Raw genomic sequence first — 18704 nt, 5'->3', positions numbered from 1 at the left:
AACCTTTGGTGGGCTTATAAGGGGGACGGGGCGGGTATGGGCCTTGCGGTAGTTTTGCATCCGGAGCAGGCTACAACGAGGCCGAAAGCAATAATCTGGTGATAAAGTATTTAGATTACTTCGCCATCACCTGAGGAACGAATGTTGCAACGAACAAAACGAGATACAAGGCATTTTTCTGTCTCATGTGTCTTAGTTCTGTCTGGTTTCATCTAAATGGCGTTAGAGCATCTGCTCAAGAACTGATTATTGACCATATTGACCGCTGGAGACCAGAAGTGCACGAAAGATCAGAGGTAACGTCTAGTAGAAAAACCTAATTCACGAACGAGGACTCATAGACTCGGAATAAACTGATCCACGGTTAAGCTCAGTGATAATTCATCCCAGGAAAAAAGGCCAATGAGAGAAACCATCTCAATACTCAAAAAGAACGTTTCTAATTCATACTCACGTTCTGGGTTATCAATAAACCTGACAGTAAAAGTGAACCCCTCCCCAAGATTTGGTATCCTGTGCTTAATGTTAATCAAGTTCTGACTGGACACGACTGGTTTGCTTGGCCCTGACTCTCCGCAGAAGAACTTCAGCCGCTCTTCTCTTGATTTGGATCCGTCCAACCAGCCGGGAAAGACTTCTTGGTTTAACTCCCATCCATCTAATAACTGGAAAGAGAGACAGTTCCGCTTTAAATCTGTGAAAATTGAATCGAGAGATTTTGATATCACACCTGGGGGCTTTCGTTTTAAAGGATAAGACAAAATGACGGATGTGTAGAGTGTCTGTTGTGGCTTAGATTGTGGGTAGGTTGTGGGCGCTGCAAATCATCCGGAAGTACAGTAAGTAGGCAGTTTATTGCGATACCCCACCTGGCTTATCATGTGGGCTACGAGTTGCAAAATGTTAAAGATCTGACTCATTAGGCTTGACTGAATTCATCGCCCGCTACGCGTTCTTGGCGGTAAATTGCTGTTATATTACCACGGTCCAATACCACGCTACGCATCTTCAAAGTGAGCATAACCACTGCCTATCGGAAACACAATATGATTAGCTATTAGGGAAGCTCTGTGAACCTACACCTGACCGCCAACTGGTGATAATAACTGTATCTGGACTAATGATGTCCTTTTGGGGACCAGTGAAGTGGATTGATCCGCGATGTAGGCGTTCATCAGGTGGCCTTCTTTCCCGCATCTGAGAATAATGCTTCTGGGAACGATGACGAGTGTGGACACCATTACTATTCGTTGCTGCTGTGTCTCTTCTACCTTAAGAGCTTGGCTACAAAATATATTCAGCGCAGAAATCTACTCTCGCCGACGCTATGCCTTTGTAAAAGGCAGGTTTCGCAACCTCTCAACGCCTCGGAGTATGAATCCGACTTTAGTATGCGGCTGTTAGCGCTGCGAACTGGCTGGCGCCGTTTGTGGTCGTATCAAGTAAAAGCGTAGAATCCCAAACCATATCATTTCGGCTGGCGATCGACCATTTTTACATCTTAGTACACTTTGTGATAACTTCCGCCCTTCAAAAACTGTCCCATCTGCGCAACTTTTCTAATCAGATCTATCCATGCAACCCCTAACTAAATGAAAATACCAAGATGAAACTACATCATGCCGATCTACCGTCGTCGTGCGTACTATCCATCCAGAACGGAGGTGACTTTAAGATTGATGTTCACCGCCAGAAAGTCGTCATGACCTAAATGAGCAGGGCCCTTTTTAATTTTTTTTCGGAGGGGGAGTACAACTTTTTCTTCCCAATCTGAATGAAAAACACGTTTGAGGCGGTAACCGACTCCTCCCTCGTCGCTAAAACGGCCTTAATGAACTAAACTATCAACTTCCTGCGGCGCCCGGGGAGATGTACTAAAATCGTGGTTTGTTAGAACAGCGAGACAAACTCGATTTGGGTGGCACCTACGCAATTAACCATCGGTTGTCTTGAGTTATCAGTCGTTTTCTGTCTTCATGTTTCGAAAGAAGGTACATTCGAAGACGTTCAAAGCATGGCCAACAAGTTTTGTCACTAACGCTGGCGTTGACATAACTTGGTGTCAAGTCTAAGGGCTTATCTGAAGGAGGTAACGCAAAGTTAAATTAACGTCAGAGTTGGAGACAAAATTTGTTTTAAACAACCGGAACCGGAGAAACGCCGCCTACCCCTATTAGTCCGCCATTGCAGTCTATGTTCATCTCCTGGACATCTATCTCTATGATTTTATCTGGAGGGCTTAGAATGTAAATGGAGCAGAGACCGGGGTCGGACTCCCCTGTTGAGATATATCTATATGTTCCTTCCACTTGTACTTGGTCTATGCATCTTGCTGTAAATAGAGAGAAAAAGTAACAAGAAATTAGAACTTTCGCAGCGGGGTTTGTAGCAGTTAGGGAATACACTACTCTAGGGACATTGGGTGATATGAATAAAGACTAGGAAATGCTTTTATCTAAATCTCCATGTACATTTACACTAGGCCTTCCTGTACAAAACCGGAGTAAAAGCATTTGCTAGTCTTTATTCATATCACCCAATAACACATTTGCTGGAGGTCGGTGGAGGTCGGTTATAGTTTGGTCGCAAATGCCTCTTCGTGTGATTCTGACTTTTTGACCTTTGACCTTTGACCTATTATTTAAAACTACTGACTTCAGAGCTATTTTATTACATCCTGTACGCTAGATATCTGACCGCTTTTGACAAAGAACAGACTCCTTTCAATTGCACTTCTCTACTTTCATTAGCAAGGATATGTTATTACAAAAGCTGTTTTTTTAGCGAAAAACATGGTTTGACACATTTTGTCTTCCCAGGAAACCGTCAAATGGACTAACTGCGGTAAAAACCAGCCATGGCCCATTCGCACCAACATGTTAACCGTAGTGTCAAGAAAAACAGGCAATTAGACAATATTTCAACGCGGTTAAAAGGTTACCGAAGGAATGGATTGTGTTTTACCATAGAACACCACTGGCTGTGATAAAAATATATACGCGAGCCTGAGATGTTCATTTTCGCCCGCCTTATACATCTGTTGCGGCAAAATAAAGTAAAATTTGTTTATGATATTGTCACCCCTAATGAAAGGGCCAGCCACCTTTGCCTTATGAGACATTATTTACTTCCAAACTCCAATCTCCAATCTCTACTGCCAGGTGCCTGGCGAGAAGGCAGTTGATAGTCTGTATTTAACCAGCTGGCGGCTAACCAACCGAACCTTCGACCTGCCATTCACGAGGCGGACGCCTTAACCACTACACCAGCGAGATCGGTGTATGTAGTGTGTAGGCGTGTGTGTGTGCGTGAGGGGGGGGGGTCGCTGTAAAATACAGGACGCATCGTCGTGGGTAGAAGATCAATCCTGCGTCAGAAACGATATAATGTTACAATGTACCTTTGCGATACAATATCCTTGATTTCTGGCTGAAGCATGGTTCGGTTCTTTTAGTCATTCCAAGGACATCCACAAAAAAAGAACCCATATGAAACCACTTAGCAGAAGAAACCAATACCACCGTGAGAAACCAATCTGGCCTCGAGGTCAACTAAAAGCAAAGACGCTAAAGGGTAACTAGGGTGTGGGAAGTTACGGTGAAGCGAGAAAAACGCCCCATATCGCAAACATGTGCCAGCGCATGCAGCACCCAACTTATCTGCATCAGGGAGGTTTCGCAAATCCCCATAACGCCGACGTGATCACCTAACTCATTGTTCGGTTCGCTGATAACGATGTTGAACAATGGGATAGGCGTTCACGTTGACGTTTCGGGGGCTTTGCGAAAGCTCCCTAATGAATGATTCTCGCGAATGTTGGAGGCGGTTTAGGAAATGGTTAGCGAGTTTCAAGTAGGTCTTCGGTTACATTCCGTTCTAGAACATTCTATGTTTTGTCATGTTGTGTTATTTTGACATGTTTGATGTGTGAAGTGATAACATGACGACAGTATCATAAATATTAGCCAGGCTACTCTAAAAGCCGAAAGTACTAGAAATCCGAACCTCAATCAAACAGAGTTGTTTGTTCAACGGGAGAAGCCATCTTTTTTGAGTTGTCAGCCAGAGATTTCTTGTATCCGCGTTCTGGTAACCTCCAGTATTGTCCAATTAGGTCTCCTAAATCCTGCTTCACCGGCGCAGTCATAAGAATTCTGGTGAAAGCTGTGAATCAGCCTCGTCCCCAGAGGAGGAGGAGGGGAAGAAGAAGAAGCACAATCCAAGTTATACGAACCTGCGCAAATGCAGTTAAATTTAAATACTTGAGAAAGAAACATCGCTATCTTGGTCACTCGCTATTTCTAGTTTTAATACTCTAAGTGCAAATTGGATTACACAGAGTAGCACTTTTATCTAAAAGGATTTTTGCAGAACGGAAGCCGAAGATATCCCTGATACAACGCTTAAGGTTTTTCTGCTTTCATTCAAATATGAGGTCACATTGTTTGCGGTTTGCCTTCACCTACCCGAGTAAAGGAGAGATCTCATCTCGCCCAGGGAACTCGGCAAATGGGTTTGCCAAATTTGTGAACATACCAGATGCCAGTGATGAAAACAACGAATAATACGTTTTTCTACCCTCTGATTTGAAAATTTGAAAAATGCCAAATGCCTTCGGTTAAGATAGTTTCCTAGGAGAAGAAAGAGACGAAAATAACAAATAACATGTTTTTTCTGCTCTCTTTGAGTTAAGACAAACGTTGGAAACACGTATAACACTTTACTAAACAGAAGAATAAACACATTGAGGACATAACCCGCCAATGAAATCCCCTCTTCCTTTAAAGGGACAACTTGGGCATGAGATATGTTTGTTTATCATACAAAATGGCTTCCAGCAGGACCGTGACTTCTCCTAACAAGAGAATTGAAAAATAAACAACTCTTCTGAACTACTATGTAACTATCGGCCGCTTGATATTCACAAGCCATGTCTAAAACTGCCTCGTTACACTGGTGAAATCATCACAGGAGATCGGCATCAGTGTGATACTACAAGTAGCGGCGCATGGTGGCAAGCAGGGACATTATCCGCCTGGCTAGGTAAATCCCACGCCCAAGTTTTCCCTTTAATAGTCGGTGTGCCACCAGGTCCCAGAGTTGGTTGATGTGTCGGAGATCTCGGCGGTACAGTCGATAGTAAATATCGGTTATTAAATGACATATCCAAATATAAATGGCATATTCATTCGACAGCACAACCAACACTAAATTTAAATGCAATCTCTTTAGAGTGAAAGGTGAAGACTAAATTTAAATGCTATTTAGTTGATTAAAGCACCGATGTTAAATGCTTTAGTAGCGGCTTGTTGTCGCAGTGAGATTGAGGTTTCACTTTCAGAGTTCGCCGTTTTGATATGCAGCTACCCTTGTCGACAATGCCATTATTTGTTCGCGATGGAGGCACTGGTTTCAACGGCCTGAATCACGGTATGAGCTTTTGAAAGCTGGATGACCTGCCCTAAAACTGATGACGTCATACTCAAAAACTTGTCATCCTCGGGGAATTGGTTCTTGAAACTGGAATCCTCACTATTAACTAGGATGTTCCAGCATGGCGCAAAAAGCGGAAAAAAACTACCAAGTTGTTTGTGCCGGGCGTTCTCTTTTCCCCGCCGCAATGACCACTACGCTTTCTTATAAAAGGCAAACTTAGCGATGGCTAAAAGGCGGCCAAGGAATACAGTCGGGCAACCGGACTACCGGTCCTTGATCGCACGCATAAAAAACCCTGCTTCTGATCTTTACTTTTAGTCGTGTCTTCTTTGAGGTGTGTACCAACGCCATCAGCTAGGTTGGCAGAGTCGGTTTGGACACTGTTAATAGGGAGGCAAGTACATGGATCTTTCGTGTAAACATCGATGGAACGAATAGCAAATTATGTAGTCTAAACTGAATATGCCACTGCGCATGAACGCACGGACGAGGGCACACATATATCCCTTCCGAACTCGTCCGGTGGGTCAAAATGAACCATGAAGCCTAAAAATAAATGATCTGTGCCTCCCAGCGAATCTGATCTTTACGTAACCATGTATCGAGGAGGTCTAAAGTTTTCTATGGATGGGGTTTTATGATGAAGCTCAGTGGCAGGTTGCAACACGGTTTCTGGTGAGGAATAAATGCGCTTTGAGAAAAGAAAAAAAAGTTGTGCTGCCACAAGCACTAGTCTTTGAAAGGTTCTTCAGATTTTTGCTGAGAATCGTACATCACCTGAACTCGCGAACTCACCAGCTGACCTATACCAACATAAACGCAATGCCGACAACAAGCCGGGTTCGTTCTAGATCATTCCCGTAGGGTAAGTGTTATTGAAAATATCAACATCGTGCAAATTACCCCCTCCCAAGCCTTGCCTTTCCAGATAAAAATAAATTGGTATATACGGTCAACCAAAAACTTGTCTCGCCTACTGTGACATTTTCTCTGGTGAGGGGAGGAGGTGAGACTACCTAGAACTCGTCTTGGCATCCTCGGGAGAAGTGGGTCAGCGCGGATGCCTGAGCCGCTGCTCATCTGAAATCAGACGAAGAACAGGAACAAGAGAAAACGTGGTCTTGGGTCAGCATGACGTCTGTACGGAACTGTTCAAACATAACTTTGTCCACTTCTCCTCAAGTCTTCGACGTTCCCAATGGAAATTACATCCATCCTCTCGACGCGTTCAGCCTTTCGTTGATGGTGCTGACGTTTGTGCTTGGACTGCCAGGGAATATCTTAATCATGATTGTCTACGCCAAAACTGAAAAGTTTCAAACTCCTTTCAACAAGATGATCGTTTGCAAAGCGTGTTTCGACATACCGCTTCTCATCATCTCTCTCCCGATCAACTTTATAAGTGTATTCTTGCGGGACACTCTGGAAGGATTCCTCTGCCATCTTACCTCGGCCTGTGCGATCGCATCAACTGCCTTCGCCATGTTGATTATGCCGACGATAGGCATCATGCGAATGTATGTAGCTCTACAGCGGACAGTGTTCAAGTTCTCCAAACGAACCATCATGATAATCCTGGTCACATGCGGCGTCGTGGCTATCACTTGTGCCCTGCTCAAGTGCGCCTTGGTGCCAACTTGTTCACACGTGGGCACCGACTGCCATTCAGGCAGGTTGATGAGAAAGCGTTATTGGGTGCTCTTCATTGTTTCCTCGGTAGGACTTGCGATACTGGTGACATGCCACGTAGTGTTCCACAAGCACATCAACAGAGCGATAGCCATAGGAGTAGGAGCAACGGGACCGAATAGGAAAAAGGCTTATCTTTTGTCGATAAATGCCGGACTGTTCAATTTGGCCTCCTTCGCCCTCTGTGTCCTAGGAAGCTGCCTGGCCCGCTTATTAATCAACGAGCTGGGCCCGCCGACCTGGTCGACAATGGACAGAAGAGACGTGATATACATTGACCGGACCTTCACAATATTTCTCAACTCGCTACAGTACGAACACACCGCTTTCAACATTATCTCCTACACTGCCACGAATCCGACCTTCCACGAAGCGCTGCGGGGGCTGTTCATCACATCACGTGCAATTCATGAAGTCAACAGTCCACAGCAGAGCTACCCTGCCCCGATCTCCATTTCAGTGTTGCCAATTTCGTCAGGATCGTCTCCTCATTTTTATCATTGGTCACACATGACATCTTAAAATGCAGTATGAACATGATGATGTCAGATTTTTAGAGCCGTAACTTTTCCTGTATGGAGGGTGCGCCATACTTGATATAAATTACCCCGCCTTTTAAATTGCTCAAGCGAAAGTCAAACCTTAATTCTTGTCAAACATGTACGGGAGGCAGAACTTCTCCCTGTTGCAACACATACTGGTTAGTTCTGTCTGATTTCTAACCCTTCCTCTACCCCCAGCTATCATTGTCTTCTCTTTGATCTTCCTCTTTTCGCCATCTTGTAATTTCACGCAAACCTTTTGCAAGCACGACAAACTATTAGTTTAAGTGAATAAAGACATAATTATCATTTCAAAATTGTACCCTTCCACATTTTTAAAAATATATTTTGCACACCTTTTTTGGAATTCAGAGAATGATGATGATATTATGATCATAACAGTCATTTGTATGGTGCTTTTCCGCGGTTTAACCACGCTCAAAGCGCCCCTCTCCATTCCTCAAAACGCAACGTTTTCAACACTCAAACTGCTCAAAAGGGCAGTTTGTTCCAAAGGGTTTTCAGTCTAGAAACCGAATGCTGAACTTGAAACTGCCACCTACCTAATTCTGTTGGTCTTCCTGATCTGTAATGTCGTGAAAATAGTCCCCATTTCTGAAAATAGCAGAGATATGAAGAGATTAGATGTAGAGCAGTCTGTGTAGAACGGTGAACCAACAAAGACTTGCTGGCTCGAAACTTGAGATAAATTCCACCTCTAAAATCCCTTTTTTGAAAGCTAGGTACTGACAAACGCTGCGCACTGCCCATCTCAAGTTTGAATGTCCGAAGTGCAACTTAAGAACTTCCTGATTGAAAACTATCATCTTATCCCAAGGCAACTCTATGCAACTTCGCTCTAAGACCGCTTTTTCAGTTCAACACAGGTATGCCTTGCTGTTTGAACGTGTCTCTCGAGTCTGGCATGCAGCCACGACATGCATGAGACTGACGGACATAACGCGAATGTTTGGTTAATTTGCCGCTGACAGCCATCAACGCGACGAGATTGCGAGTATTTTTTTCGTGCCAAAGTGTTGGTACAAGGCGTTATTTTGCCCCTTACCTTGCAGTTGAAAGGCCAAGCCGATTACACGGTGTATTGTCTCTAAACAAAGCCCGCTCGCACCTCAGCCTAAATTCCCATTGTTCTGCTGTCCTATCAAAGGGTTATTAAGGCGAATCTTGATGACATCGACCCCCCCCCCCCACGAAACATCTTTCGGGGGGGGGGGGAAATGACCGTATAGATGGCATTGTTTTTGGGTGTATACATTTCTGACGCCCAATTATCGCTTGCCGTAATTACAAACACTTCTTTCCTGGCTTTCCCGTAAGAGGATTCACTAGTAACTGATTATGGCTTGCTGGCTACCGAATCCGGGGAACATATTACTGCACCCGCCCTGGAGATATTATTACCGAGTTAATTGACAAACGAGATGAGTCGATTAATGCCGTAATTGAGATACAGATGCAAGACAAAATTGCCGAATTTGACCAGGCTTCTGTGGATGCGAAATGTGATCGGCTCTGGCTAAATGAGAGTCTGTCGTATGCAGGGAAAGGGGAGAAAACGCAGACAAGGCATCTACAGTATGCCATTCACCAAAGCAGCGATAATATTTAAGCATATTGTAGGATACCGCCTCATCACACTACTATCACTTCGCAAGGCTATGATAGCATTCATTAAGCACAGTCTCCTTCGCTCTGCCATTATTGATAGTGACTGTACATTCTTTCATTGCGATCGTGTTCTGTCATCGGACCGAAAACAGGCGCACCCCGCAAAGATTTTTACTCACTTTCAGGATAAAATTGGCGCTAGAACAGATTCAATTAACCCCACGATCATGCCAGGTTCTTATCTTGAAAATGACCCGACATAAAACCTGCCAACACATTGAAAAAACGTTGAGTCACCAGGATGAGTAGAGTTGAAAGTGTTTTCCCCGGGATTTTTCATGACTCCCCGTTTTACGCTCGCATGACAATTCCAGCAATAGAAAAGCCGAGCGCTTCTATCTTCCCGCGCACTTTCTTGAGAAAATCGTTTGACACGCAATTAGATCTTGGGCATACTAAAAAAGGGTTCTCTCTGGGGTATCCTCCGCATATTAAGAGCAACGCCGGGTTACAATTTCACGTTTTTGTTGCGTTCATTGATAGCTGCCGGGAGCCTGGTATCTGTTTGCCGACAAAAGGACAATGTCATGTTCTTTCACTGTCTGTCGGCAGTCTGGTACTAAAGAGCTTGTCGACAAAGGACACGTCCAATGAACATGGTTTGTTCGACGTGGCATATCACGCTATCGCAGTTTTCATGGAAGAATTCGAAAAACCGACGAGAGAGATGATGACGCATCTCCAACCGACATTAGATAATTTGATCAGCGAAGTTCTTCTATCTGCTCAGTCAAGTTGATCACACTTACCATCATCGTCGCTCCTGATCAACGCCTATTGAACCCGTTTTTCTAGCGGACCCTTAACCACTCTTGAGGAAGATTTCCCTAACTGAGCGAGAAACTTTATCTTAATCTTCATGCGTATTCAATGGAGTCCTTCAAACTTACTGAGTAGTGATACCACTGAAGAAGCCAAGCAAAATGTGCCCTCGTCGATTTAAGGAATTGATACCTCACTGTCGGTAGTGGTTGTCTGACCAGAACCGCGAGGGTGGAACTAAAATTTTGGCCGAAACCGAGGCGTAGCCCAATATTCTAGCTCCACTATCGGCAAGCTGGGGGAATGATTCTCCAGGGTGTTCACAACCTCAATCAAATCAACCACTCGCCGCACATGGAGCCTACTTAAGGCTGTCTGATTAATCTTCTCAATCACTTGAGGACAATTGGACTAACAACTGAGGCATGAGTAGGTAAATACTTCGAGAATCAACCTTGTTAGCTCCAGACGGCTGTTTTAATTCGGTTAGACTATGTTTGGCCTGATGTCGTCCAGAATCTAATGACGATGAATTGATGGATCTTTTTAGAGTCGAAAAAAGGATTTTTAAGGCTGCTTATGAGAGCGACGACTGGTGATACCCGTCTAGAGCAGTTGCCATCGCCATGAATAACCACATAACTGAGCCAATGAGACAAATTAGGTAAATCATTCGGTGCTAATGGTTTAGCGATCTATGAATTGTTATTAGTACATCCTATTGCTGGTTTAGCTATGTAGGCAGACTAACATATTCTTTAAGGAGGGCACAGGTTTCAAGAAAACATTTTTTTAAGACTTAAAAGGTACGGTGAATAATGGTATCATGTTTACCGACGACGAAAGCGACGATAACAGAAACTGATAAAAGATTTGCTGTCCTATACTCAATTTTGTTGGCCGCGATGCCATGGGTGGCTTACCTTTATAGTCTACACCCCCAAATAATGGAATAGGAGGGCCAAAACTTTTATTGTGGGCGGTGCATCGTCACTTCATCCGGCGGTAAACGCGATACATTATCTCAACGGTGAAGGGTGTACCACCAGGAACGAGGTAACCCATTTGATTTCTGGGTTTGAGTCAAAATTGTTTGCATGATCCAATCACATCCGTGATAACGATTATCAGAAATGAAATCATGATGTTGATCCGATTAGAAAATGAGAAAATTTTGCGACTTGCCGGAAAAAGGAAGCATGTCGTAAAACCACGGGTGTAAAAACTCGAAATGTCACAAGTTATTAGACTGATGCATTGGCGAGAAAGGTTGTGAAAATAACACGTTTATCATCGTTAAATATTCAGTGCTAACACACCACTTTCAGCGGCGTTGCTAATGACTCGATTAATGAGACGTAAATGAATTCTGTAAGTTTTTGTTGGAAGAATGCATTGGTTCGAAAATTCTACTCTATTCTTGAGGGGAATCGGCTGGAGCTTTCCCCGTTGATGACGGAATTGGCCCCAAAAACTATTTTCTTGTGAGCAAGACTCCGCCGAAACAGTGCGTTCTAAAAGCCGATTCAAACTTTGAAATCAGCTACGTACATGAAATTCAAAATGCGTTAACTTGAATTCCTTAGTGGTAGATGTGGTCCATCTGAGACCACTTAGCCAATACACACAGTCGTGGGTTAATCGACCATACATTTGCCAATTCTCAGAGGATATCACGAGTCAGAACATTCGTGATTTACCTGCGGACAAGTCAATATCACGTTCTTGACCCCTCGATAGAGTTACAACAAAGACACATGGAGGTTTGGGGAACTAAACCAAGGTCTGTCATCCGAGAACAAGTAGAAAGACATCCTTATCTTGGTGGACAGGATGGCCACACCAACGGCGCTCCTAATATTCCAAGTCTCTCTCTGATAGGATGTTTTGTCCAGTACATACATTTACTAGCTGTGAACATGAAGTATCGCCTACGCGACCCCCCGGAGATGGCACGAGAGACACCAGAAAGGATTGGATATCGCTACCTCTTGGACAGGGTCTGTCTTCCGAGTACAATAAGCTAGTGAGGCGTCCTTTCCTGTTAATACAAGGAAGGTCATACAAGGTTCTGTTAAGTATTCTCTCTTTCAGAGGATGCACTCTGCCAGTTCGTGATTTTGTCAGCTGCGGACTTATTATCATCACCTACATAACGACCCTGCACATGCCATGTGTATAGCCACTGGGAGGCTGAAAGACGGCAACCTCTTGGCCTGGGTGTGTCATACCCGAGACCAATTAGAAGACATCGTCATCTGGGATTATAGAAGGCCACAAGGCCAATATATGCTTGGTCTCTCTCAGTTGTGTCACTCAGTCCAGTAAGTCAATCACTAGCTGTGTGAAGCCTTTACCATCACCTTCTTCTGCTTCTTCTTCAGCTTTCAACCTGCCTAAGTAAAACTATAACCTCAGTCCTGTGGCGGAGATGAAGCGGCTTGTCGCCCGAAGGTCCGGCTGTGTTCCCCACAATCACTAGCTGTGTGGAGCCTTTATCATCACTGAGTTGATAGGTCTAAGATACGTCAAATTATGTACACCAGGAAGTTATGAACTCACAACTGCGAGTCAGAGTCAATGTTATCCCATAAAAATATCATGCTCGGTCTCTGATCTCTATCAGAGGAGTCCCTCAGTGCAGTAAGTCAATTACTGGCCGCCAGAGCTGTGCGAAGCTTTACCATCATCGATATGACAGCTCTGGGAAACTGTCAAGATATGTACACCGGGAGGTTAAGATCTCCAAACTACGAGTCTTGGCCAATGATATCCCTGAAAGTAAGACTAATAGGTTACTTAAGAGAAGCCGATCAAGCGACAGAAAACGATACCCGTTTCATGGGGGGCGGGGGGCGGTTTTATCAAGCTTTGCCATGATGACTCTCAGATGAGCTGTTCGGTTTGCGCATCTTTGGAATTCTTTCTGCCCGCCAAAGAAAAAAGGTAGAACAATCTGCGGCGATGCTTTTGGAACTAGACGATTTGCTTATAAATGTTTTTATAAACAAGCAGACTTTTGAAATGGACGGAAAGTGTCGATTAGTGGACAATTTTGAACCTTCGGTGATTTGCCAGGCGAGCGAAACAATACACCACCAGTCATTGTCCGTCACAGAAGTTTGAACGGGGAACAAAGGATCCTTTTATGAGCTTTAATCTCTTAGCTATTGACGGCCATTGATCTTTAGAACAACATACCATAATTCGCCTGAATACAATAGAGCCAGGAACTCCTACCAGGGTGACATTGCCTTCTTTTATATAGACAGAGGTATATCGCCAGCGGATCATTAGGCCTTGGCATGAATGGCAGGATGATCTTTGTTTCTTACTAGAACATTTGAGGGGCTAGGTTCGTGATTTTGGTCCCAGGAGTGATAAACGTAATGGCTCAGCAGACTGGCCTCATCTTGACGTATAACTTCGTTCCTTTCATTTCAATCACACGAAACTATTGTAGCACAAGTATTTTAGACAGCTTTAACAAGCGGTAGAACACCGTACAAGTGTCAAGTGCCTCGTCTCAATTTCCCAACATGGTCATCGGAAATATCAACTGGCGCCATGATTATCCCCTAATGTGTCTTATTATCTCCCCTCAGGGCGGATGTAACACGTCTCACCTTGCTCCCACCTTAACGCGCTGTTGTATATGGCACTTCATGACAATGTAAATGACCACTTGCCGTTTCATCGGGTGGTTACAGCAAAACGCAAAGGACAAACTGAATTTTAAGAGCATTATTACCGAGAGGGCGGCCTTCTGCTCTGCAAATGTATCGTTCTCATTCATGAACCTGTACATAAATTAGAAACAAATCACATGATCGTATCGTGCCGTTTTCCCTTCTGTGGTGAATCTAAATGTATGTCAGGGCACATGAGTCTAGAATATTCCATAACTGAAAGCACGTACCTTAAGATACGAGAGGTAGTAAAAACGGTACTATCATCGTAGCGAGCATAAATTTCAATCTGCGTTATTGACAAAAGTGGATCTGTCACTTGATGGAGGCATACGAGATCCGAGGTAATTTGCTTGTCAAATAGACAACCCCGTAGCAAATATTTGCACGGGATGACAATCATTAAATTTAAACGGATTTGTTCTAACGTGTCCCCCAGAGGATGAACACACATTTCAAGAGTTTAATTTTGAACACCGGAAGGCATGTACATGTATTCGGAAATTTGGAAGAACGCATTTGCTGGTGATTCGCGTAATCTGCAGAGAGTCTTTGGCTATGCGTGCGTTTCGTTGGCGGCGATCGAAAATGGTTTTGATGATTTTGGACTGTTAAAGGCAACAAAGAATCATCCTTTGTTGTGGAGATGCAAAGTTTGTATAAATAACGATAATGAAAATACTGAGAATACTTTCCATTGGGCTAAATTTTATGCAGCTTCATCGCCATCGTTTCACAATATTATTCTTGCCACAGGACACGGAAACGAACTAGGCCATTGAACTACCAAGAGCAATAGGAGGGATACACTCACATCTACCCCCCCCCCCCCCCCTCCCCCCGTGATGGAACACACCGAGGAAACCCACCGGTGTATAGACGCTGTTGCAGACACTCAGTTCCTTGCCAAAAAAGAAACGAGGTTAAACATTAGTCAAAAGTAAGAAGCTTTGGCACAACCCAGAGATAGCATGACTAAGGAACGCATTCGTCATGTTAATTTTCCGCTCACAAATGGCCTCGTACCCGGTCAAAAAGTCCGAGCAACGAATTTCCTCTTCCTAACGAATGCAGATCAAAGATCAGAGATGACCAAATCAAAACATGTGCCACTAACATCTCTCATTAGGTCTCAGGTACATCATTACTCAGCAGATATGACACAAATTCGGAGCATTTTATCCGCCATCTTGTCAACAAAGGGAGATTCGACGGATCATTACAGCGACTATCATAACAATCGCCTGATGAAATTATACGCTGTTATTCCCCATCTGTCGTCTGCCAACATGAAATAGTGCTTGATGTCCATCTACGCCGTATGATGAAGGGAAAATTACCCGAATTCCCTGTCACCCCCTCGCTGCCCCCATTCTACCTGCTAGACAAGAACGCGCACTAAAGCCCCTTCTGTGTACTTAGCTGTCTGCCTTAATAACGTTAGCAAAATTAGTCAAAATCATATATCTAAAATCAACACAGACACATTTTTTCTCACCATTTTTAAACTAAAAATGAATTCATCACGTCGCCTTCGGCACCAATTTGTAAACTCTAAGTCTTGATCAAACACCTGCCTTTTCAGTTCGCTTCGCCGTGATCTAGCTAATAAGTTGGAAAATTACATGCTCGAAATCAATGCCGCAGTCACTTTGATACAGCTGTTATCCGAAACCCTTTTTTCTGATTGGTTATTTGCATTTTTGAAAATGTCACGGTCGATTTCTGATTGGTTGTTTACTTTTAAATGGCTCCAAGGCATTATTCTGATTGGCTGTCGAGATATTTTGAAATAAGTCAAAGACTCAGAGAAATCTTTCAGGACATTAGATAGTTATGTTTTTTTGGACATTCTTGTTTATACATCCTTTAACAATGGGCCGAATCCACAACCTTAACGAAGAGGGAGATACGAACGACGAAAGACCAAAACGATGTAGGTTAAAGCATTTTATCGACGCATTCTTTTGAACATTTACCCGATACCTCGCATAACTGAGTAAAGAGAACCCAATTGGGCAGCTAGGCATAACATTGACAGATAGGACAGTTAACGATCTTTGAAATCTGAACAATCTAGCAGCCATCGATGCATTTCAATGAAAGGTTTCGCATTCTCGAGACTAGTCCCGCATTTCGCCTATTTTTGCAAGCTGTTGGGAATGTGAGAAGTTGTTATCGAGAGACACCATCGCATTGTAGCACTTATAAGGCTAACCAACCACCTTCTTAAACCGATGGAGACGCATACCATTAGACATGGTGTCTTCTTTCCAGCATGCGAAACGCCGTGTTATCTGTCAACGTGACTCAGTTTTGAGACGCAGCTACATAAGGAGCTTTCGAAAAGAACGTGACTGTCTATCATTGTCATCTAATGGGGTGAAGGGTTGTATTTGTTAATATGGACGAGATATTAGGAGGCAGAAAGTAAGTACCTTATGATGATATCACAGATACATCAGATAATCTCAAGGATTTTCCTCCACTGCACCGATCAACTGGTTGTATGTCCAAACGATAAGTCTGACTAGACATTGGTCGATAGAGCGTACCATCATTTTGTTACAGGTTAGGGTTAATATCAAATGACGATCGCAATGCTGAAAAAAGGCAAATTTTCGCGAATAACTTAGATTAGAAGATTAGAAGAGAAGAAGGTGCGATAATTCGGCAGTGAACAGAAGAAACAGGACATGATCTTCCGAAGACTTTCTTCATCACATAGACTGCGTCTATATCGTAACAAACGAAGAGATATCCCTTGAGATGCCTATTCGATATGAGATGATACAATAAAAGGAGAATATGAGACTCAAATTGATGATCGCAATTAAAATCGACACTATGAGGATAAGCAGACGACTAACAACTGCATTATCTCCAGTACGAAGCTGGTGGAAAACCTGGAGGTGGGATTCTCTTTTCAGTAGAAAGATTTTGCATAACGCAGAAAGCACACAATGAATAGAATCGAATTCAGGCCTGGCCCCCGCACTCAATCTATTCAAACAAAGCCCACTCGCAGCCAGACCTAAATTCCCATTGTTCTCCGGCCTTATCAAAGTATCAGCAGGAAAAATGTCGATAGCATCGACCCCCACGCAACAGCTTTCTGGGTGGTCGATTAGCCTAACCGGCAATGGCAAAAAACGCAATGGCGCGCCCTGGAGAACATCTCCAAACTTCAAACACGTTGGTTCAACATGAGTCTAAAACATCATCGCGAACCTCAATGCAACAAGTGATGCGCGAGTGATCTTTTCGAGTGGAAACTTTAAGGTGTTTTTTAAACCTAAAAGTGGCTTAAAAGTTCAAAAGATTAGCGGGGATATTTCAGCAGGCGACCTTGGGCAAAGAAATGTCACAACGGGAGACATGCCTCTTTTGTGTGGAGGTAATTATAGTGTTACAAACGAGATAAGTCAGATATTTTCCATTCAGATCTTAGATTCGCCCACGCTCAGGCGACCGACAGGGACACAAAGACAAGACAAGCAGAAAAAACCAAAGAAGACACAAGACTTGGAACTCATGTTTCCGTGTGATGCCATATTTCCGACACGCGGGTGACCTTTTGAGGTAATCTAACAGCCTCGTCCCGAGTCATTGCGCCTCAGCCAATTCCTGACGCAAGGTTGGATTGCAGCTACGCTGACCGGAGTAATCGACCACTCAAATATCAAGAGATGATGCAGGGAGGCGCGTAGAAACTTCCAGTTGTGATGTTTTTTGTATCGCTTATCTGGTCAGGTTATCAATTGAAAATTAACACTCGGTATCATGATAATGGTTATGTCTGAAGACATACTGCCGAGAGCGTGATATATCTTTATCAACTGACATATTGTGAGTCTCATTGTACAACCGGTCAGACAAAATGACAAGAAGTTTCTTTTCGACTCTAAACGTGATGAAGACATACTGATGTTAGCCTTGCCAGTCCGCAAAGATTACGAACAGCGGCTTATCAAGGATCCGTACGTATACGGATAAAGATTCTGTAGAAAGAGGATGCATTTTGTGAACATGTCTACCCGTATATGTGTAAGGGTCCGTGATAGGTCCCTAATCTCAACTTCCCTATCCATCTCAAGACAAACGGTAAACTTGGCCGTGGCCATAACACGCATGGTCAGCTAATTCGCCTAATATCCTATCAATCAATATGGCAATATCACAACCCGTTGGCTGTGGAGATGATCCAGTGATCCGGTGAAATAAATCTCCCGGCAAGGTTGCCCTAATCAGTGGTCATGGGGCGTGAGCGCCAGGGTCAGCACCCCGATGTTCACGAGCAGCGGGGAAAGCAATGATACCGCTACAAGCCTGCTGCCCTCGCTCACACGCAAAATTTAGGGGACGCGCAGGCTCGTCCCACAATTTCGAAGTGACACCCTATTTGGGAACACAATTTTTTACCGCATTCCTGCATCAAGTGCTACTGATCTGTCATTCATACTATAATTTACCGAATGAAATCACAGAAGTCCCTGAACCTCCCAGTTAAAATAATTCAGGCCGACCCCACCACAAGGTCTATTCTCTACAAACAAAGCCTGCTCACACCCATGCATAAATACCCATTGTTCTGCTGTTAAAGGGTTATCGGGGCAAATCTTGATAACATGGACCACCACGAAACAGCCGACATGGAGATCGATAGGCCAAAACAATGAGCTCGAAATGAGGGTTTGACAGCTTCGGGAACATCCCACTTGCAAATGATGCCTCACTGCCATCACCTCGGCCATATTTGTTTTCCCTAGAGAAGGGAAACTCGGCTGTACCTTTCTATGTCCCAAACGACACAGTTCCAGTAACATTCGAATTCGCTCACGGATACTGATTAGCCCGTCGTAAAGAATCAGTGAACATGCGAAATTTCCTGTTACTT

At 43.8% G+C, this 18704-nt stretch overlaps 1 protein-coding gene across 2 annotated transcripts in view; it reads right to left on the bottom strand.

The window, feature by feature from the left end:
- Nucleotides 1-18704, bottom strand: part of LOC135498764 (corticotropin-releasing factor-binding protein-like) — a 70587-nt gene that overhangs the window by 2527 nt on the left and 49356 nt on the right. For both annotated transcript variants that reach the window (XM_064789177.1, XM_064789176.1), the window contains exons 2-4: nucleotides 8231-8282; nucleotides 2169-2332; nucleotides 455-665 (exon numbers count right to left, since the gene is read on the bottom strand). In XM_064789177.1, the coding sequence (XP_064645247.1) occupies nucleotides 455-665; nucleotides 2169-2332; nucleotides 8231-8282 (427 nt within the window). The remainder of the gene's footprint in view (nucleotides 1-454; nucleotides 666-2168; nucleotides 2333-8230; nucleotides 8283-18704) is intronic.

This window comes from Lineus longissimus, chromosome 14, assembly GCF_910592395.1.
Source record: "Lineus longissimus chromosome 14, tnLinLong1.2, whole genome shotgun sequence".
Lineage (NCBI taxonomy): Eukaryota > Metazoa > Nemertea > Pilidiophora > Heteronemertea > Lineidae > Lineus > Lineus longissimus.
Note: the sequence above shows the minus strand (reverse complement) of the source record. Positions and strands in the feature narration are given on the sequence as shown.